The sequence below is a fragment of the Pseudorca crassidens genome, chromosome 8 (genome assembly GCF_039906515.1).
Source record: "Pseudorca crassidens isolate mPseCra1 chromosome 8, mPseCra1.hap1, whole genome shotgun sequence".
Taxonomy (NCBI): Eukaryota; Metazoa; Chordata; class Mammalia; order Artiodactyla; family Delphinidae; genus Pseudorca; species Pseudorca crassidens.
The window spans coordinates 16,270,450-16,294,155 of NC_090303.1; the positions used below are offsets into that span (position 1 = coordinate 16,270,450).

At 40.5% G+C, this 23,706-nt stretch overlaps 1 protein-coding gene across 8 annotated transcripts in view; it reads right to left on the minus strand.

The window, feature by feature from the left end:
* The window catches only part of STARD3NL (STARD3 N-terminal like), a 49,967-nt gene that overhangs the window by 11,163 nt on the left and 15,098 nt on the right, over window positions 1-23,706 (minus strand). For 4 of the 8 annotated variants that reach the window (XM_067745894.1, XM_067745893.1, XM_067745889.1 and 1 more), the window contains 4 exons: window positions 12,283-12,565; window positions 5,017-5,094; window positions 2,255-2,332; window positions 40-93 (listed from right to left, as the gene is read on the minus strand). In XM_067745894.1, coding sequence (XP_067601995.1) covers window positions 40-93; window positions 2,255-2,332; window positions 5,017-5,094; window positions 12,283-12,507 — 435 coding nt within the window. In that variant the 5' untranslated portion in view covers window positions 12,508-12,565. Of the gene's footprint in view, window positions 1-39; window positions 94-2,241; window positions 2,333-5,016; window positions 5,095-12,282; window positions 12,566-23,706 lie in introns of all 8 variants that reach the window. The other 4 variants (XR_010945385.1, XR_010945384.1, XM_067745895.1 and 1 more) reach the window with 2 other exon arrangements.

A 23,706-nucleotide genomic window follows, 5' to 3' on the forward strand; every position in this document is an offset into this window, starting at 1 on the left:
TACAGATGGTCATGGCACAGAAAAAGCGGAAAGCCATACCTTTGAGAGGATCACTTTTGCTAGTAAAAAGGCACTGGTCACTGCTGTCGTCAACTGAAAGACACATAATCCAGAAGCGTTCAAATTCGATGTTTTACACTCTGAAGGCACCTTCCGCAAGCAAGAGACCCATCTGAGCCAGGAGCAGGTAATGCCTGAAAGGGTCTGTCTTACCCAGCTCCCTCCCATGTCACTCTATCCCCTAAACCAGACAGGGGCAAAGTGGGCTTCCACGTGGCACACGAGCCCTGACCGGCAGCTTGAGGTTTCCCTTCACCCACACGCTGTGTGTTGGGAAACTCTGTTTTGTCCACTAGAGGGTACAACATGCAAAGATGCTATCGGCATATGAGAAAGGACCAGTGAAATAGAGGCAAGGCTCCTCCAGGGCTAGGGAAGCCCAGAGACAATCCCACAGCACCTGGGGTTTGTCTCTCCATCCTTCAACTAATATTTGTAGCAATATGAAACCTGACCAAAGTGAGTGCCAATGGCAGCCATAACTGACAAAACGGAGGTTGGAGGTTGGGGAACATCAGGCATCATGCTTAGTGTTGACGAAGTTGCAGAGTTAGTTTTGTCGGCAAAACATACACACACACAGCAGACACACACACACACACCAGCCAGACACACACATACACACACACACAACACGGGAGGGGAGGCATCTCACATTCTGATACTAATTAACTTTACAGGCTGACACTAAGTGCTCTTCAGGTACCAGCTGACTCCTTTCAGCTGCCTGGCCCCCTCTCTGTAAATGTTTTTTAAAACGAGAATCAAAAACAATAAAATGGGGCCTCCCTGGTGGCGCAGTGGTTGAGGGTCCGCCTGCCGATGCAGGGGACACGGGTTCATGCCCTGGTCCGGGAAGATCCCACATGCCGCGGAGCGGCTGGGCCCGTGAGCCATGGCCGCTGAGCCTGCACGTCTGGAGCCTGTGCTCCGCAACAGGAGAGGCCACAGCAGTGAGAGGCCCGCGTACCGCAAAAAAAACAACAACAACAATAAAATGGATGTGCTAAATCTGACCTGTCCCTTTGATCATTTCAAAGAAGAGGTTGAAGAAACTCTCTTAAAACTCTCATTGCACGTCAACCACTTTCCTGAAACAAACACTGAGACAGATGGTCTGACAAATACCAGTGCACATCATGGAGACTGGAATAGAACGGCCCAAATTGGGGCTGCTGCAGACGGTGGGTAAGGGATAACCATCACGGCCGTTTGGTATCGGCAACAGCGTACACAGTAAAGGGAGTCAAGTCCGGCTGAAACTGTCAGCCCTCATCCATGAACCGTGACCTTGGGACTCAACGGATGGTCTGACAGCAGCCCTGGGATTCTGTGGATGCTCAGAAGAGATGGCCCAGGCAGATGCGGCCCCTGGGGGACTCCCCCGTAGGACAGTGCACAACCCCATGCCCAGCTGGACAAGCCCATGCCGGTCCCACACAGACTGAGGTCTCACCTTCTAGAAGCAGGACGGCATATTGGTCCTGCCCATGTCTCTCCAGTCTGAGGACTTCAACACCCCCCATATCCCTGCCTCGTTAGAGCTCTCAACAAGGTGACTGTTTAGAAGTCCATGGAAACAGGGAAAATAATTCAGGCAGAAATGTTTGTAATTCTTCTCTCAATCAATAAATATTTATTGAGGGTGAAGAGCTTGTGCCAAAGCTCTGGGCTGAAGGCCAGGAAACAGAGGTGAGTTAAAAACTGCCACTGTCTTCAAGAAGCCCGAAGGCAACCATAAAAAGGGAGCTTTCCCCTTTAAGACCGGAGCGAGGGGGATAACACAGCGAGGAAGGCAGTGATCAAAATAAGCTGAGAGCAAGTCATGAAAAATCACCAAGCAGTTTCAACCCGAGAGGAAACTGTGCAAATCGCTTCGTGACAGAGGGACGGAACTCATCTCTCGTTTGCATTATGAGGTAGAGGGTGGGCTGATGCTTGGACCACAATCACGGGTCGGCCCCTAGATTCCTCACTTGTCTCAGTCTCCATAGCGACAAGGCTAGTTACTCATTAGGTTTGGAAAGAAGCCCCGGAGAATGAAACCTACGGAGGTGTGGAGTACGGGGACTCAGGAGAAGCAAGTGGAATTCAACCCAGATGGAATCCACATCTGCCCCCAGCTCAGCCCTCTTGTGAGCAGGCCCCAGCCACCACAATCAGAGGGGAGGGACCACTCACCAGGCGTACTCACCGCTATGGCCCACCAATGGCGCAGTCTGCACACGGCATATGCAAGTATTAACACTTTAAATCGAAAAACTGCCAAAAGCTGTATTAAAAAGAAAAGACAAGATAAGTTTTAAGGAATATACACAAAGGTAAAGTCATTGGGTTTCAGGAAGAACCCACCAAAGTGTCTTCATTATTCTGATTTAGCTGAAAACTGTCACAGATGGGTACTGGTCTACAGACCAGCGTTTGGGATCCTCTGCTCTAGAATTTATGGAACACTGCCCAAAGAGGGATTCAAATTAACTTCCCATTATCAACAAAAGAATATATAGTTAGATGTTTATTTTTCCTTTCTATTTGAGTCCATATATATATATTCTGATATCCTCTTAAGGTTGGAGAAAATGCTTTGAAAGTTTCCACTCCAGTACCTTTTCACTCCAAGTACAAATACTGACTTTTTGGAAGATACCAGATTCTTAGTGATGTCCACTGCAAAGCTCTGAGTTACTGGGGTGTTGGGAGAGTTCTGCTATCCCAGGACCTGCCCTCTGATTTTTCAGGGTGGTTCAGGGACTTTTGTGAAAACTTTCATGTGCATTAGTATCCCATGTAATCCCCCAGCCCAGCAATCCCGTGAGTCAACTGTCATTAAGATGGATAGAAAAATTGTCCAAGGCCACACAACTCTTAGTGAGGAAGCCATGATTTGAACCTGGTAGCTTGACTCCAAAGACCAGGCGCTTATCCACTATGCCTTAGCTGTCTCAGTAATTCTACTAAGGAATAAACACGGAATAAAACTTTACTAATTTTACTTGGAAAACATACTTATTCTGAGTAGGGAGAAGTCAGGTGGCTCTGGAGCAATGCCTCAGGGTAGGGGGTCTGCCCAAAGTTCCTCACTAATCGCAACTGCTGAAAGGCTGGAGGCTGACAACTTCTTTGCTGCCACTGGCTGGGTGACCTCACTGAAGATCCTTTCACGTAAATGAACTTTGCAGTTGTTTTTGTTTTAATTTCCTGCTTTCATTAAAAACGTGTTTTCTAATAATCTGCTAACCATTTAGTTTCTCTATGTATCCTACCCCTATCTCTGCATTCTGGACTTGGCAAAAGTATAAATCTTTATTCCTCTATCTCAAAGTCTCCCAGATCCCAAGGTTTCCTGGAGGCTGTGTCCATTTCCAGGGCCAGGCATGACAGTCTTTCCAAGCTGAGCCAATAGGTCCCACCTATTTGTCCAATATCATTAACTCCCCAAGCAGAGTTCAGACAATCCTTGGAGATCTGGCCAGTGGATTAACTTGGCTTCCCGGTAAGTCCTGGCTCAGACTATGTTAAGATAAATTCAACAGGGGAAATAAAAGGGAAAAGAGAAGTCCATTTTGTTATTCTATGTCAATAGTTTTACAGGAAAAAATTATCAAGAGGTTTGGGATCTCACATGCTCTGCCACCAAGTTCAGTGACCTGGGGTAGGTCAAGACACTGAACCATGAGACTCAATTTCTTCATCTGGAAAAGGAGATTAAATTATATCAGTGGTTTTCCAAATATTCTGTAGCAGCCAAACACTTTTTCAAAACAATCTGATTGGAACCCTAACATACCGTACAGATAAAAATGGAATTACTCAGATTGCAAGGGGGTGATGACATGAACACTGATCTCTATTTACTGGGAACCCCATCTCTTTCCTCACACATACTTCTGCAGTGAGTGTGGGAAAAAGAAAATAAAACAAGACTTTTTAAGGTAGTATGAAAACCACTAGAAAATATAATCAGTAATACTCTTCATCCAAAACTAATGATGATAATAAACGTGATTGCAGGTGAGTCTCTGAGCTCCTAGGACATACCTATCATTGGGCTTAAGTGTTTTCCAGGTAGTATTTCATTTACTTTTCAGAACGATGATGATTTCATTTCACATATGAGGAAACTGAAGTTTAGACCTAATATATTCAAAGATATACAATGAGTGATAGTGTTGTGAATCAAACCCAGGTTTTTCTGACTTCAAGGGTCTTATCCGTTGTGCACACAGCTTCTAAAGATAGTGAGTAAAGTAGTTAAAATGAACTTAGGGGGGATTCTTTATGAATTTTAATTGCCTATATCGTGTCTAACACAATGTTAGAAACTGACTGACTTACACTATCACCTGTAAAGAGATACCGTGAGATGTATTAAACCCAACCAAAGTCACAGTGTGTCCTGGAAAGATACCGCCTCATCTACAGATAACTGCATCTATATAATTCTACAACTGACTAGTTTTGCCCAAGATTATCAATATATCACTTTTCTCAAAAACTCCTATTATGGAAAAATGAAACAATTATTTTTAAAAACATACACAGAAATCTATCTCAAGACAGAAAAGGAATGGCATTTTCATGCGTTATTACATAAACAGGTGCATCTTCCTTTCAGTGATTAGGGTCTGTCAGTGGCTTCTATCTCAGCCATTTTAAAGAATAAAGGAAAATCAGAATGGCTTCTTCTGCTATGCTCCCGTATTTCTCATTAATCTTTTTTTTCCTTGAGATGACCAGGCAATTTCTTAGAAAGAGAGAGAGAGAGAGAGAGAGAGAGAGAGAGAGAGAGAGAGAGAGAGAGAGCGCACTGAATGGTCCAAGAATAAGGAAAAAGGAAAGATAATGTTTAAAAGAGGAAAAAAGAATGGCATAGAATCTGAGGTCTACTGACAGGAAATTTGCCTTTTGGTTAGTTTCATCATGTCCAAAATGAAACCTACAACAGAGAATACTTACAAATATATCAAAATAAGAAGAGTAGTAGTCATACTGCACCACCTCTTTTTCTAACGTGTTCTCAATACCTCCATTCACCTGGGAAGGAGAGGAAGAAGTAAAAATGAGGGGAGTTATGTGTGAAAATAATACAAGAGAACATACAAGTAAATTTTTGCATACACTTTTCTGCCTTCTCCTAACCCAGAAATATTAAAATATGGGAGAAAAGAACGCTCATAATTCGAATAGAAAAATGCTGAAGAGCATTTCCCACTTGAATTCTGAATTCATTTGTTCAACAAATATAAATATATAATGACAAACAATGCCGTTTTTTGTAGTTCATATTTGGTAAACTGAAATGTTAAATGTGAAAACTATTTTTTTTCTCTTGTAAGATAAAGTCTTCAATCACACAAACATATATTTTTATTATTTTTTAACATCTTTATTGGAGTATAATTGCTTTACAATGTTATGTTAGTTGCTGCTGTATAACAAAGTGAATCAGTTATACATATACATATGTTCCCATATCTCCTCCCTCTTGCGTCTCTCTCCCTCCCACCCTCCCTATCCCACCCCTCTAGGTGGTCACAAAGCACCGGGCTGATCTCCTTGTGCTATGTGGCTGCTTCCCACTAGCTATCTATTTTACATTTGGTAGAGTATATATGTCCATGCCACTCTCTCACTTCGTCCCAGCTTACCCTTCCCCCTCCCCGTGTCCTCGAGTCCATTCTCTATGTCTGTGTCTTCACTCCTGTCCTGCCCCTAGGTTCTTCAGAACCATTTTTTTTTAAAATTCCATATATATGTGTTAGCACACGGTATTTGTTTTTCTCTTTGTGACTTACTTCATTCTGTATGACAGACTCTTGGTCCATCCACCTCATTACAAATAACTCAATTTTGTTTCTTTTATGGCTGAGTAATATTCCATTGTATATACAAAACATATTTTTAAAGAAGAAAATTAACATTTATCCAGGGCTCCCCTCACTTTCTGACCACTGCACTATTTTAAGTCTTGGAAGGTCAAGTGGTTCCCTGATCTCTTAGCACATATCCATGACGACAGTTATCATGACACAGGACGGAAGTGTAAAAAATCTCCTGGTTGCTCCTAGCACTTTAAAATTCTGCACTCTTATCAACTTATATGTATATATATATTTTAACTTGAACAGATAACAAAATAAGGACCAGATTAGACCTATGTGAGAAAGTTATAGATGAAGAAAATTAAAGCTAATACGATAAATTTTCTGTCCTCTCCCAATTCTCCTATCAAGATGAATTTTAAATGATCAAGTTCAAAATTCTGCATATCGAACTATATAGAACACTAATCAAGGAAGGGAATGTATGCGTGGAAGTGAATGCAGCGTTCTAAGCAGACCCTCTATAAGGCGAGGGCCCGTGGATTAGCTAATAGGGAACATGATGTACAACAGTAAATTCAGGGTTCTGATCTGGAGCACAGACATCGTTGGTCCTGGCAAACCAGTGCAGCTGGTCTGAGAAGGACAAATTAGAGGGCAATTAACCCAAGACCTGAGTAAAAGAAAAAAGGGGAAAAAAATCAATAAGGAATACCTTTGCAAGGTTTGCTAATTGGTCAAATTAGAATAAAAGTTGCCATAAGGAAAGGATTCTCTTGCCTTAGATACCTTTTCAAGTACAGTTGACCCTTAAGCAACAGGGGTGTGGACTGCACGGGTCCACTTACACATGGATATTTTGCAATAGTAAATACTACAGTACTACATGGTCCATGGTTGGTTGAATCCGCGGTTGTGGAGGAACCTCGGATACGGAGGGCTGGCTACAGATTATACAAAGATTACTGTCCCCCTCCCCCACATGCTGGGGTCAAGGGTCAACTGTACTTGTTATGAAAATAGAGTATACCATAAACACTATTCTGTTCTTTAAATTCCTTAAGGAGGCTTAGACATCTGTGTAATTCGTGCAGGTTGCCTACAGACCTGCCTGACTATAGGTAGACCTTTACAAATGAATAGAATTGAAAACCTGGGAGCAAGGAGAATTAAAAGCCAACCAACCATCTAGTCTCACTGCTATGTCTCTTCAGACTGAGGAAACTTACCAATATCCAACATATTTTTTCAAAAGATTATTCCAAGTAGCCTATGGCAAAGAGGAGTTCTCTACCACATAGAAGTTACCCCTCCTGGCTGAGAGAACAGGAATTAAAGCTGCTGATAACAATTCAATAACTAGCCAGTAGAAAAGGGTTCTCTTCGGTATCCATATATACTTTAAGAGACCCTGATTTCATGTTGCCTTTAAATATAGAAATCTAAAATCTACATTTCTAGCCCATCTTGTACTCTAAATTATTTCAAAATCTTCGTCATCTCTAGCACAACATGTCCCAGATTCATCTTTAGTTTCACATGGAACCCCTTCCCAATCAGAGTTCTGCCAAAGCTGGTAACTGTTATTCTAGGCTCCATCCTTAGAAATCTTAGAGTCACCTTTGGATACTGGGGGTGATAAAATCAACCTATCAACAAATCGTCTGATATTTCTTCCTTTAGTATGTCTCTCAAGTTAGCTGCTCCTTTTCTACTCCTACCGCCTTCCACGGGGCTCCTTCAGCAGTTTCTGAGTTATGTTCTTACGGTCAGTCTGCCCGGAATTTATCCTAATCTGCAAACCACGGCCATTACCTTGATCCATTCACCAAATACCTGTTGAGCACCTAGTGAATGCCAAGTACTGTTCTAAACACAGGAAATACTCCAGTAAAGAAAACAATATATCTGCCTTTACGGACCTTCCATGCTAGCAAGTGGAGATAGAGACACATAAGAAAATCAGTGCTACAAAGAGGACAGAAGCAGGACAGTGTGATGGAATAATAGTTGACTCCTTTGGGTTGGGTGGTCATGGAAGTCTTCTCTTCGTGACATTTAAACTGATACCAGCATGCTAAGTTGAAATCTACATCAAGATAAAGGAAATTAACCATTTCATATAGAAGGAACTAGTGTCAAAGTCTAAGACAGAAGAGAGCTTGTTCCATTCTGAGAACAGAAGTCTGGCTGATCTGGGTGGGCCAGGAACAGAGGGTGGGAAAGGAAGTCTGGGTTGGCTTCTGGGGGGCTTTGCAAGCCAAGTTTCAGCATTTGGACTCTATGCTAAGTGCTCCGGTTAAGTCCATGAAGGGTTTTAAACAGAAAGTAACATCTGATTTATGTTTTTACTCTTAAGAGTCACTGTGGATTCTATCAGGAGAATGGATTTGGGGAGGGCAAGTGTGGAAGCAGGCAAACTGGTCAGGCACAGACAGGGTGCAGCAGTTTGGATGAGTAATAATGTTGGCTTGGTCGAGGGTGGCAATGGTAGAAATGGAGAGAAGGGATCACATTGTGAGTATACTTTGCTGGCAGATTTGACAGGACTTACTTTTAGATTGGACAGGGGGCATGAGAAATACAAAACAAACAAGCAAATCAATCAAGGATGATTCTTCACCTTTGGCCTGAGCATCAGGGCATTTTTTTTACTGATAAAGAAGTGGGTGTATGTGTCGTTGGGGAGCAATGTCAAGTTAAGCGTCCAAATTGACATAGCAGGTAGCTCGTGATGTAATGTGGAATGCGAGTCAGTGACCTCTGGAAGATCTCAAAACCGTGTTTTTCAATCTGCTCTAGAACCTATCTCAGCTCACAACTAAGGTAAGTCCAACACTTCCATGTAGCTCTTTAAGAATTTCAATTGTTTAGAACCAGGTTACCTAGGCAATTTCATTTCCTAGAGGCACTTTAATTCTAGCCAGCCTAATATTTTCTCTGCATCTGCCCTTGTTCCATCCAAAACACACACACACACACACACCTGCATAAGCACAACAGTCTTGCCTCAGTGCTTCTGTTCACCTCCATCTCGAAACCCTCTCCCTATTGGTCCCACCATCCAATCCTAGATCACCCTTCTATCCCCAATTCCACTCTTCAGATAATTCTAACCCACTGAACTCTCCCAGTGAGTTTTTGTTATCGTGGGTCATCACAGTTTAGCTATAGAACATAATGACAGTGGGGTAATAAAATCAGAATCAGAATCAGTAGGATAATAAATACCTGAAACATAAGTGTAACAATAGAGAGAGATTAATAACCAACTTGTTTTTTCTCTTTCTGGGTAGAATTTATTTAGCTAATAGTAAATTACATAATCTATAGTTATGTAGAGCTTTGTAACTGCCAAGGGGCTGTGGAATATATCTTTTTATTTGCTCCCCACAAGAATTCACAAGGAAGGCAAGACAGGTATTAGCTCAGTTAACTGACTGAGAAACCAAGGCTCAGAGAAGTTACACGGCTTGCCTGAGGCCACAGAGTTGGCCATGACAGCTCTGGGACAAATTAGAAGCATTCTGCCACTTTCTGCTACACCAGTTAGAAAATAAGAAGACAGGCAATGAGCACTGATAAAGGTCTTTCTTGAACCATAATCTCAACCAAAGTGTCAAAAAAAGAAAAAGACAAAGAAATCAGCCGGCCCAAGGTCTTCCAGCAGGAAAATGATCCAAGGTGCTCTTAGGCCGCTCCAGCTCGCCTAGGCCCTGCACACCAGGCTGGGTTGGCGCCAGTCAGCTCCCTGGAGCCAGGAGGAAAAGTGGCTAAGTTGGAAGTCATATATGAAGGCAAAATATTTTGGTTATTGTTATGATTGCATAGAACAGCTGGGTCCCCATACTCTTTTGAAGGCCTAAGCTCCCTTCATGCTATTTCTTTCCTCTTTTAAAGACCAACAGTAGGAGGCAATATAACATCATCTGTTACCCTCCTCAGCTAAACTTTAAAGCTCAGAATCAGAAGCCTATGTCTCGGCACTCGGTAAACGTATAGTCATGTGAAAATAACAGTGGATCCGAGTGATCAGAGATTTACAGAGACAGACAACAAAAGAAAAAGGGATGGTACAGTGTGTAATGAAAAACCTGGGTCAGGGCTGACAATTCAAAACAAATAGAACTAGAAAGTTAAATGTTTTCTTTTTTTTTAAACAGCCTTGCTAAGAAAGTCATGATATACTGTCTCAAAGATCATATACTCTTTTTACAAATGGGGAAACTGGTAGTCAGTGGAAAAGTGAGGATAGAAACAAATTTCTTAATTGCTAGGTCTGGTGATTTTTCATTTATAAAATGTTGCATGTGGATGGCAACAGATTGCTTATGATGAATGAAACAGGGTGCATCCCACTTACTTCACTTCCATTTCAATTTCCTTGAAGCAGTAAGAAAGGAGGGAAGTGAGTAGTGTAATCCCGTAACCCACCACGGCCCCATCCCATAGCTTCCCTAACTTAAGTGCACACTCAGTGGTCATATTAGTGGCAAACCAATGAATGCCTCGATTTTGTGCTGTCACTGCAATAATTTTAAGTGTGCTTCCTTAAGACTGCTGCTAAGCTTTCCTGTTAAAAGATGCATTTCTTTTTCATCTCTCATGCTACAGCTGCTGGTTTTGAAAACATATTACTCCTTTAAAATATATCAATTTAAATATATTCTTTAATGTGTACACATGGAACACATGGTTAAAAGAGACATTTTAAATTACTGTTGTCATATCACTGGCTTTTTTGGTTTGAAACAAAACTAAGGCATACCCACAATGCTAGATTAACAGAAGGAAAAATCTATAAACAGAAACTTAACAGTAGATTTGTGCTGCATATGACCTTGATTCTGGGAAAAATCTATCTTCTTTTGATTAAATTTTTAAAATTTTCTAATATAAGTATATATCTGCTTTCATGAAGTTTTATTACTCTATTAGAATTTATTATGAAATTAAATGAATCCAATGATGCTAATTATTAAGAGTCTAGAATCTAGAACTAAAATTGCTGCTATGAATCAGAATATTAATCAGAGTTTAGATTAAGACATTAACTCTTTCTATCATGAGGCAAAATTAAAAATCATTTTCCAACAGGAATCTCAGCATCCTTTCATATTTTCTCTATTTTAATAAATTTCTTAAAAGCACCTAGCACCATGCCTAGCAAAGAGTAACCTCTTAATAATAAACACTAGCTAATAACTATTGCTTCCCAGGCCTTAGCAAATGTTTCTTGGAAATAAATGAACTGCTGAAAGTGAAGGAAACAGACAATTTTTGCTTGGGAGGAAGCATTCTGGAAGAGTTCACCTATTTGTTGGTAAGGAATGTAAACAGTCAAAGCCAAGGCTTTGGAGAAAACAGATATATTGGGTTAAATAAAATGTATTATTAAAATGAATTTTACCTGCTTATTTTTATTGTTGTTAAATGTAGCAGCTAGAGAACTTACATGAGGCTTGCATTCTATTTCTATTGGATAGTACTGGTCTAGACAATTATTTGGCAATATAACCACATAAATTTGACAAAACTTCAAATGCCTCTAGGATTTTTTTGTGTGTGTGGTACGTGGGCCTCTCACTGTTGTGGCCTCTCCTGTTGCGGAGCACAGCCTCTGGACGCGCAGGCTCAGTGGCCATGGCTCACGGGCCCAGCCGCTCCGCGGCATGTGGGATCCTCCCGGACCAGGGCATGAACCTGTGTCCCCTGCATCAGCAGGCGGACTCTCAACCACTGCGCCACCAGGGAAGCCCTAGGATTTTTTTTTGATAAAATATGAACAAATAATCTTTTGCAAAAAAATAAAAAATAAGGGCATGCAAAATCTTAAATATGGGAACTAGAAAGTAAATGCAACATTTGAAACATATTCCAGGAGCATGTTACATTTTTTAAAGCAGTGATTAGCAGTTTTTTTCTGAAAAGGGCCAGGAAATAAAAAACTTTGCCTTGGTGGGCCAGATGGACTCTGTTAAAACTACTCAACTCAACCACTCAGCACAAAAGCCAGCCACAGACAATATGTAAACAGATGGGCAGGGCTGTGTTCCAATAAAACTTTATTTATAAAACCAGGCCACCTGAATTTAGCTCTCAGACTGCAGTTTGCCAACTCCTGTTATAGAGCAAAACCCGAAGAATTCAACTTTCATAATTGCAGACACAGTGAATTTTAAACTAACCAGGTTCTTCTTAAATATTGATAATAACCATAAAAAAACAAGAAAGGTCCAAATCAGCTGGAGAAGACCAATGGTGCCTCATTTGAAAAAAAGTTGAAATTCACGAAAATGAGACAGAAATGATGAGAAAAATAAGAAAACTGTTTTGTTTTCTTTTGTTTTTGTCTCTGGAAACAATTCGTATAATGTCATAAAAAAAAAAAACCACTTACATTTAACTCTATTATCCACAGTAACGTTACAAATAAGAGGTCAAAGGTGACAAACAAACAGAAAGTCCTCCTGACATCAGATATGCCTTTCTTTTCCCTTCCTTCATAGGACTCAATCCTGGCCATGAGTTGCGTGGGGTTGATGGAATGGACGTCGCGCAGGGAAGCGTGCGAGCTCTGACTCCCCATGAGAGCGTTCTCCATGTCTTCTGGCACAGGGTTCATCCTGCAGAAGGGTTAAAGGAGCCCCTCTCCAACTTCACCATCCCTAGAGAGAAGAAATCTTTGGGGAATGAAAGAGAAACGCACGTTAAATCAGAGCCCACCTGATACCACAGTGCTACCCCTGCCCCGTGTGACTGCCTGTCTCACTAAGCATCAGGGTTTTTTAACTGAAGACATTTCTGTCTTGATGAAGATACAGAGAGAAAGAGAAATGAGAAGCAATTCTTGATGTTATCCATCAATACTATCAATACCAAAAAAGCTGTTATGGGAAAGACTGTCAGTAAAGAAGAATGCAAATTTATAGTAAGTAGTATACGGTAAAAACAGGCAGTTAACAACAGACAGGTGTGCCTGGAACCTGGAGCAAGCCTCTGGGTGACCCAGCCAAGCCAGCTCCCTTGCTGTGCCAGGGAGAAAACCTCTACAGTTCTGTCAGTGTCACTACCCATGGACTAGGAAAACATTTACTGAATAGCTTCCCAGAGAGCATGTAACCAGAACGTGTAAACCCACTATAAAAAAAAATCTGTTTCCTAAAGAGGAATTGCTTTCCACCACAGGTATCTAATAAATCAAATTTAGCATTTCCATTACCTCTTAATGAATAAGCATGTTTCTGGGCCTCTTCTTGGAAAAGAAGTACGCATACCTCAAAAAGTTTACCATTAGTTTACCATTATAACCCCACTGATAATTGCAACAATCATAGTCCTATATGGAGACGCAGGACTCCCATCCCCGCAAGGCCAGCATGTGCTTCTATAATAAAAGGCTGGCGATCTGAATGATCTGATCTCCTCATGGATGAGGCAAAGTCATCAAATAGAGAGTATGATGGATGGTATTTTTCTTTGCCAAACATTGTAGTTTCCCTTCCTACACCACCTCGCCCTATGGGAGGATTATATACCCCTGGCTCTACTGAATTCATGTGCCTTTCTCTGGCCAGTGTAATGTGGCCACTGTAATGCGTGTTACCTGCGTCCAGATCTTAAGAACCAGCGCATGGTTCACCCTGCTCTCCCTTCTGCCACAATGACTGACAATGTCCAGTAGAAAGAACATTTTCCAGGTGGGTAAAATACAATTTCAGAACATTGCTGGAATTTCCCTAAAGTAATATGGTCCCATTTGGTCCTATGCACAGTCCAGAACTCTGTATCTTCACACTTGACCTTCAATTCTCTCCCTCCCCACACTCAGGAACAAAAGTCCTTTCCACATTTTCATACAATGTGGTGATTTAATGACATAGCATTTTTGAAAGCAATTTCGTTATGTAGTTTGAACTATGATAATTTAAAATAATCATACTGCTTGATCTAGTAACCCTACTTCTGGAAATCTATAGGAACTTAACCGTAGACCTTCAAGGCAAAAATTGATCTATGTCATTAGAGGCTGGGTCAGTGATTACCTTAGAGCAAGAGGAAAGGAAAAGTGACAAGAGGGTGCAAGCTTGGTCCAGTCCTCTTTCTTGGGCTGAGTAGTGCTACCACGGCTGTACTCACTGTTTGATAATTTATTGTCGTATCAATGATTTAAAGCCACTAGACTGTACAGAAAAATCAACAAGTTCACAATTCAAACTGAGGACTGTTTTTAGGAAGAAAATCATTTGCAAGGTAATTGGATCATCTTCTTAGTCTCACCCATTCCTCCTTTCCTGAGCCCACCCCTCATGAATAAAAAGGACAACAAAGAAAAACACCCACCCCAGAAGTCTGAGGCTATTTCCAACTAAAAAACTGACATCATACAATGCTGTACACCTGACTTGGGAAATGAGAATCATTACATTATTTTTCAGACGTGTGTATATATAACTTCTAATTAGCTAGAACGTATAGATACTACTTGCAATAGCTTCAATGATAAAGTTACCCACTGCACAGATTGCTCTCAGCAGCCTGACTCTAATCAGACTGATCTCTGTCTGGGACAGAAGCAAATTTTAAAAGGGAGGGAGAGCTTCCTTTTAATGTGTCAAGAGGAAGATACTTCTAAAGCCTCTTTCTACTCTACAATGATAGGATTTCATCCTAACCATGTCCTTCAGAAAGATTCAGTTCAAGTGTCAATTCCTTCAAGAAGACTTTCCTGAAATGCTCCCCACATTCCAATCCCCACGCAAGGCCAAGTGCATCTCCTCCAAGCTCCCCTAGGACTGTGGATATACCACTTATGGTACCGCTTACCGCACTGTGCCTTAATTATCCACTTACTTGCCCGCCCTCCTGCTAGCTGGAGTGCTCCTTGAAGGCCTTGAATTTGATTTGCACATCCCTGTGTCCCCAGGGACTACCTCAGTACACAGCACACAGCAAGAACAAAACAGATATTGACTGCATAAATCCTGTCTAGCATCTAGCCCAGACACTAACGCCGAGCGGGCTCTCAAAAAACTCTGCTGAACTGAGGAGACCACACTGTTTGTTTCTGAAGAAAAGCTTGGATATTTTCCCAGATATAATATTGAAAGTATTAAATATCCAGTTCTTGTACTGAGTCCTCTCTGGGGTTGGCTTGAGGAAAGCTATGCCTCTCTAAAGAGGGTATTAAGTTCTGATTAGCTGTACCCCAGGAGACTGAATCTACAATGCAGGGTTTATTCCAACTATGGAAGAAGCATGGGGAGGGGGGAAGGTGATAAGGAGTGGGGTGGAGAATTATAAAATAAAGAAAACCATCCCCTTATCTTTTACTGGAATTTGTGTAAGGAGATGAGCATCCTCTTTTGTTATTTTGGTTTTTGAAAGAGATTCATATCATAATTGTTTTATCTGGATGGGTAACTATCCTCCTCTATATTGGCTAGCTATTTCTACAGTCATGCTGTGCTCACAAACTACCCCCAAACCCAATGGCTTAAAACAATCTACGTGTGTTCTCAAGCTCATGCGTCTGCAGGGTGCCTGCAGTTCAGCTGGTCTAGTCTGGGCCCAGCTGGCAACTCTGCTTCAGGTAGTGGACAGCAGAGCTTGGCTTCAAACTGTGTTGCGTCTAAGTCTGCTGCCTGTTTGTCTTTCCCCTTGGACCAGGACTACGTGGGGAAGTAGTCACGGAGAAACTACATGTTCTCTTCACGGCAAATGGCAAGAGCACAGGAGACAAGCTCGACCATGTAAACACACTGCAATCTCTGTTCACATTCTAGAGGTCAAATATATCTCAAGGCCAAGCCCAGAGGGCATGGAGCTGAGATGTACATTCCATCCAAAGAGGAGCAGAAGGTAAGTGGACATTTGCTGAGAAATACTCCAATCTACCACAGCTGTCAATGCTCTAAACTAGGAGTCAACATACTATAGCCTGTAAGTCAAATATTGCAGGCTGCTTGTTTCTTAATACGGAGTTGTATTAGAATACTACCACATGCAGTCCTATGGTTGGTATCGATTGCTATGGACACTTTCACATGAAGACAGCAGAGGTGAACAGTCACAACAGAGACTACGTGGTTCACAAAGCCTAAAATATTTCCTTTACTGCCTGTAGTTTTCTAGAAAGGGACACTGCTGCTTCCATCAGCTTTTCAAAGGGGAGCCATGTGAGATGTAGAGGTTCTGTGTTATAATTAGCAAAAAATAGGCTGATTGATGAATATTAATTTTTCCAATGCACGCTCTGATTCTGCAATTAGCAAAAACCTGTAATCCAGTCTTATTTTTCCACAGGTGGCTCTCGTGACACAGCACAGCTCAGGCACAGGTGGTCTTGTTGCCTTACCTGAGGGCCACTTCAGCAGTACTTACAGCCCAAACACACACAGCTCTCTGCCGTATTCTCTTCCCTTAATCCCACACTGCTAGAACTGGAGAAAAATTCTACCATATCTATACTGGTGGCTTCCTAAATGATGATACCCTGTGCACGTGGGAAAACCCAAAAACCTGAAATCCTTTTGCTTCCAGAAAGAATAGCTTACATCTTTGAGATGTTACTACTGCACTGGTCCCCAGGCTGGTTTAAAATAATCCTAGCAAAGCTAAGCCAAAACTTCAGCTCCATCTGCTTCAGCACAGAATTGATACCACCCAGATGGTAAACAGCAGCTGCTATAGCGCAGTAGCTACCACTGCTAGCATTTTAAAGAAGTCCCACAGTCTCTCCTGGGAGAAGTGGAAAGGGCCTCTGGGCACCTACTGGGGCGGCCAAACCAAGTCTCTCAACCCAGGCACCCAGGCTTCTCCTCTGTATTACTTCCGGCCACAGCAGGACAATGTATGTTCTCCTCCAAGAGAGAGAGAATTGAGAATAACAGACGCTAAAAATATTTATCATCTTTTCCAAAGGCCAGTGGAGCAGATTTGGCTTACAGACATGTTTTGCTTGGTCTTGTACGGTGTTTCTAAAGATCTTGAACTAATTGCTAACATTTTAAATAATGATCTTTCATCTAAAATTCCAGATGTCTAGCTTCTCTGGAAAAGTTAAAAGACACAGAATAGCCAGGCCTGCATTCCCTTACCATAAGAATAAAGCCAAGAAGATGCTGAACTCTTTAGATGGAGCCCGCACTCTCCACTTGGCCTCAGCCTCGACCTAGCCTGGAGTCATCTGAGTCTGCCACTCTGATCTATTCCCCTGTCGTCTGACAGGCAAAGAGAATCCTACACCTGCAGATTGTGTCTCTTCTTGTTCTTTCAAAGCTTTCTTCAGGGACTTCCCTGGTGGTGCAGTGGTTAAGAATCCGCCTGCCAATGCAGGGGACACGGGTTCGAGCCCTGGTCCAGGAAGATCCCACATGCCGCGGAGCAACTAAGCCCGTGTGCCACAACTGCTGAGCCTGCGCGCTAGAGCCTGCGAGCCACAACTACTGAGCTGGCGCACCACAACTACTGAGCTGGCGCGCCACAACTACTGAAGCCCACGTGCTCTGGGGCCCGTGTGCTGCAGCTACTGAGGCCCATGCTCTGCAACAAGAGAAGTCACTGCAATGAGAAGCCCACGCACTGCAATGAAGCCCCGACTCGCTGCAACCAGAGAAAGCCCGCACTCAGCAATGAAGACCCAGCACACCCAAAAATAAATAAATTAAAAAAAAAGCTTTCTTCATCTATGTTGCCGAAATTATTCTCGCCTCTGAAGTAAATGTTTGCTTACAGATGAAAAAAACAAAAAGGTAGCAGCTGAGGCCTACGTAGATTATATAAGGACACACCCATCTGAGGGATATTTCAAGATATATCTTAGAATTAAGACTCGGGTCTTCCACTTCTGTCCTCTCCATCAGATTCCTAGAAGGAAACAGGAGGGACCCTCTCCATCAGATTCCTAGAAGGAAACAGGAGGGACATCAGAAGGTGTTCAAATGGCCCCTGGGATGCAGTCATTGGATTTGTCCCTAAAGACATGAGCTGCCCCAGCTGTGCCCACTCTACCCCGGGTCTGGGTTCCTCTGGGGGCAAGAAGCACCTCAATCTGACTCTCTTCTTGCAAGGCCCACCACGTGTTACGAGACCTGGTTTATGATGGTTTTTAAAAGCTCTGTGTAGAGCCCACAGTTTCCAAAATGAAACAGCTAGAAGTGGAGAACGGGAATCGTATGTCAGGGAGTAACCTGACATTTACAAACATACTTTGCCAGTATGAGAAAGAGGCATGATAACTAACAAACACAGATGCTTTGGAAGCAAACATGCAGAGAGAAGAGAGAGCTGTGGGAAGGAAGCTAATCCACAGCAACCGAAACACATAATAAGACAACCTTCCTATTCTAAAGTATGAGAGAAGGAAAGTTCTGCACGCCTAAGAAGACCTGGGAAATCTACACGTCAGATTCAACCAACTATTCAAACTTTCATAAATTAAAAACTTTTATTTAGTGTCTTCTTAAATGATCCACTTATGTTTTTAAAACATCATAAAGTTGGTTTGTGGTAAAGATGTTCTAAGCAACAAAAAAAGGTATGATTCATCATCCTGGACTTCTTCATGGTACTGATGCTATAGGTATGTCCATTTTACCTTGGAAGGTAAAGACCTGGTATAACTCTGATGAAAGTGTCTTTAGAAAGCCTGGCAGCGGCTGAGGTTAGGGAGTTGATGCATTTGTGTAACATTCCAGCTTCCTGGGCTGGAGAACTATCACGATGAAGCACTACAGGAAGGTTAATAAAATCAAGATCAAACAAACCTGTCTTTGGCAAATGTCCGCTACCATTATGTTCACATTTCAAAACAGCCCTGGCTTACTTTACGCTTTATGTATTACAAGTTAAATAGAACGTCTAGAAAACATTTCTAAAATCTAGACTATTGGATTGAATTTTAAACCACCTACGCATCACATCCAGATTAGTAGTTGTAGCAATAGGAAATTACTGGATAAAGAAATATGGAAAATAAAGTTATTTTAAATTAATAAGTAAAAAAAATGTTTTTAAAGCATCTAAAATCACCCAACCAACTGTTTGGCATTACTTGAAAGAAAAAACTTTGAATCAAGGAATCAAATTTTTTCCAGCAGATTCCTATTGATTTTCCAACTGAAAATGAGTGAAATGTTTTAAAAAGGAAGAAGAAAAAGATCTATGTGTATGTATGAAACTCTGCTAGGCTTTTTATAGATTTGCCCATATCATCAGGACTACAATGGGGAGAGAATGTTGAAACAATTGAAATAATACTGCCCTCTGAAAGTTAAACCATAAAATCTGCACATAATGAATCAGAGTAGATGTGCTCTGCCCTTAAAGAAGCAAAACGGCTCGTAGGCCAAGACATAAGAACAAGGTGACAGGACATATGTTCAGATCTAAAGAGGTGAAGAGGGAATGTGCCCATCAGAAAGAGGGTGGGTCAGTCCCGAAAATATAGGAAAAGGAGTGTCACAAGCAAATGGCACCTGTGCCCAGTCTGGCACTCTTCAAGTGGGGACACCTTGTCTGTTTGATTTTAAGTATCTTCAATCCACTGGCCTTCCTATTCCTATCATTAGTGTGATGGCATCAGGGTATCATCAGTGCCTTTTGTCACTGAACAGTTTAATAATTCCCTACATGCCTCCCACAACCTTTCACAATTCTGTGCTTCTTATTAAAATGTGATAGGGAGACAATAGAATGGTCAGCTTGAAATAAATATCCAGTCTACACGGCAGTTAACGGTGTTCACTGGAGATTCTGAGATATAAGTTTACCCATGTGAGAAAGAGCCACTCTCCCTTGGGCTCTGATTACACAAGCCGACAAATGAGGTTTCTCAGTCAACAAGAAAGATGGCTGGACTCAAACCTAATAAAGTCACCAACGTGATGCCACTGAGAAGCTTTTTGGGAAATAAACGTCTGGACGTCTCCTGACGACCCTCAACGGGCTTATCGTACAAAATTGCTCTTTAGGAGCTTCTAGAGATATCATCCAGAGACCATTTTAGTGACGGTTAGCCACCAAAAAATATTAGCATATTCTGTATATAGTATGCAAGTGGTAACGTTTCAAAAGAGAAATATATAAAGGTTGTATTCATCACTCCAGTATTCTTCCAATATCTCTTTATAAACCTACATATAATTATCAATAATTTTCCTTAAGTAGAATTATTAAGTACATGACAGTTACCAAGCTTAACCCAAAGCTATAGTAACTGAACTTGATTATGCAACGGTGATCCAATATTTGCTTATTTTAAATCTGACTTGTAAGCATTTGGGTATGATTACGAGTTCATACTCAATAAAAAGCAGGGGAGGGTACACAGTTCAGCTAAAGATTTTTAATAAGTACACAAAAACTTCGAAGACTCAAGATGTGTAATTAAGTTCTGAGGATTTTTATATATATACTCTTAACTAGGCAAGTATAGCTAATATTTGATATTTTTAAATTTAAGAAGTGTAATACGTTTGAAATCAGGTTTAAGATTTACCAATCAGTATCCATGTATTCCTTACCAGAAAGAACAGAAATACAAAATGCATCTTTAAAAACGAAGAATCTAAAAAAGAATGGATGTATGTATGTGTATAACTGATTCACTTTGCTGTACACCTGAAACTAACACAACATTGTAAGTCAACTATACTCAAAAAAAAAAAAAAAACTAAAAAATTGCAAAATCTTACTTAGTGATAGATTATAATCAAAATGGGAAGTTTTTGAAGATTACTTTTTAAAATCTACTGAGTATTTTAAAGATACAAACATGGATACAGATTATTTGAATACTGTAAGTTTTTTAAAGATAATTATTTTTTCAACCCTACAACCATAGACTATGTGCTATTTTGAAGATATGCCATGTTTACAAAATTGATCATAAAACTAGACTATCAAAAAAAAATCTAGGGCTTCCCTAGGGCGCAGTGGTTGAGAGTCCGCCTGCCGATGCAGGGTACACAGGTTCGTGCCCCGGTCCGCCACATGCCGCGGCGCGGCTGGGCCCGTAAGCCATGGCCGCTGAGCCTGCGCGTCCGGAGCCTGTGCTCCACAACGGGAGAGGCCACAACAGCGAGAGACCCCCGTACCGAAAAAAAAAAAAAAAATCTAATTCAGTAAGCCTTGCAATTAGGAGCTAAATACAGAACAAATAATGCATAAAATAGAAATTTATAACATAGTAGTATTTTCTAAAATAACTACTGAGATAAAAATATCTTAAAATTAAAACAAACTATTTAGAAAATAGTGACAGTGGAAAGCTGTCAAAGTTAAGCTTATTATCAAATTCACTTCCTTAAAGTGCTCTAATTACTTTTCAATAAAGAATAAAATTAAAGAATTAGGCATTTAAACAACAAAGTTACAAAAACTCTATCCCCATGGGAAAAAAATATAAAAAAGAAAAACAATGGGTACAATTAATAAATAAATCCAAAAGAAGAAGAAGAATTGCTCCAATCTGAGGAATGAATACAATGTTATTCATTATATTAAACCCTCTACTTTTGCACATGGATGAACATTTCCACAAATTTTAAAAATATAAATAAACCCCAAAATTAGTCTTTTAAAAGGGAACATAGGTAAACCTAGATTCGGGAGGGGAGATTAGGAAAGGAATACAAGTCCCATAATAGGAGAGCTTATTTTTCAAAGTGTAAGTGATACTTTATACTAATCACATTTGAAAATCATAAAGAAAGTCCATACTCTGAAAAAATACATATATTACATCAAGAAGACATAGATCGCCTGAACAGAATGAACCATCCCCAAAAGAAAAGTGAAAAAGTTGACAAAGAATTACCTAGCAAAGGAATGAGAGTCAGAGAGTATGACAGGTATTCCAAAATTTTAAATAAAAGATAAACAAAATCCTATAAACTGTTCCAGAACATTAAAAAGAAAGAAAAGCTATCTATCCTATCATTAAATAAAGCTAGCATAATCCTAACATTATCTGACCAAGAACAAGAACAAAAGAACATAAGTACAAACCTATCCCACCTATTAACATATTATTATATTATGTAACAGTGTAAGCCTTATATTAACATATTAACAAAATCAATAGCTTCCTTACACTGAGACTGAGTCAGGCTTGGGGCTGAGTACTTAACATACATTATGTCATTTAAGCCCCACAATAGCTCCCGCAAGTAGGACCCACATATTAGAATGTATTCCTGAAACATCACAAAAATAAGTCAAAACTCATATTTAAAAAAAAAACAAAACTAAACCTAATCAGAAGGCAAATATTTCTGTTTACCCACTGAAATGTTTCACTGCATTTCGAAACCACACATGAACACAACTTACAACTTATTTGAGCCAAAAAGCTTTGAAATTATGTATGTTTTGACTACTCTTCATTTCCGCATAGATTACCACTACCTTCCACTTTTCTTAAAATGTGTCTCTCTCAAGTCTCTTATTCTCCAGGCTTTGAAAGAGACCTAGGGAAAAATATGTGATATTGCAAAAAACACCACAGTAAGCTGAACAAAAATGGGCAACTGACAATCAGTGTCGGGAGACAAGGAACAACCGGCAAACAGGAGGGGGGCGTATGCCCAATATTCCAGGGCCAAACGTGTGGACATAGAGGATACTGTTATTTATCCGTAGAAGCCAGAAACGTTAACTGTCATAGGAAATTTCCAAAATATTAAGCATTAGTTCAATTAAAAAAATAATAAAAACACTGACGGCCAAGGAAAACTCATTACCTATAAGCCACTGTGGGGCCTGTACTTCCCTAAGCTTTTCTGCAAGGAAAAACTTGTGTAAACCAAAAAATATCTACAGATGATAAAGATACCATCAAAATTCAGTTGCAAAAGAATAAAACTATTAACCAGTCATTCAAGTACATGGAGAAAGAAATCTACTTATCAAAATATACTGAAGATTTTATTAAAAAGCTAACAAAGCAAAATCGTTTGTATGGTTTACATAGTAGAAGAAATTGTGGTAAATAACACATGATTTTAGGATGTGGAATTCTTTCTAAGACAATCTACAATGGAAAACAGAACTGAATACATAAAAATCAAGTTTCTCTATTCAAAAACATTAGAAGCAAAACAAGAGTATTGAAAGACAGATAATAAAAACCTTAAATCCAATTAGAAAAATGGGCAAAGCAAGTCAAGGTACACTAGAAAAATAAATGTATTGATAAACTAAGGTAATTCTCACCCAACACCTGTAGATTTTTTAGGGGATCAAATTAAATTTATGAGATCATTTATTAGTTTCCTGGGACCTTCAGGTGGAGCTCAAATTCCTTAATCTTGCCTAACCTAACACATGGCCTACTTCTGCCTACCTCTCCAGAATCATTTCACCATACTACAAATCACAAGCAGTTCCCTAAAGGAATCACATTCTCACCAACCCCGGCTTGTATTTTTCTCCCTACCTTGAGTGCTACTTTCCTTATCTCTAAGACTCTTAGCCATCCTAATAAGCCTTAACTCAAAGGTCACTTTCTCAGGGAGGCTTTTGCTTCCCCTCATTCTTCTACACCTCTCCGCCCCTATCAGAAAATAGTGTACACAGACATCGATCATGCTGCCTCAAGATTATTTTCAATCTACTTTAGATAAAAACAAAATAAGACAAAACAACAAAACATCAAAAAACAAAAGAAAACCAAAAAAATAGCTTATTCAGGATGTTGTGATTCACCTGTTTACCGATCCCTCCATTCTAGGCAGTTGGGAGCAGGAAGAAATGAGGAGGGGGTGGAATGCTTTTAAAATAGCACCCAAAACATAAAACACTGTAAAGCGATAAAACACTG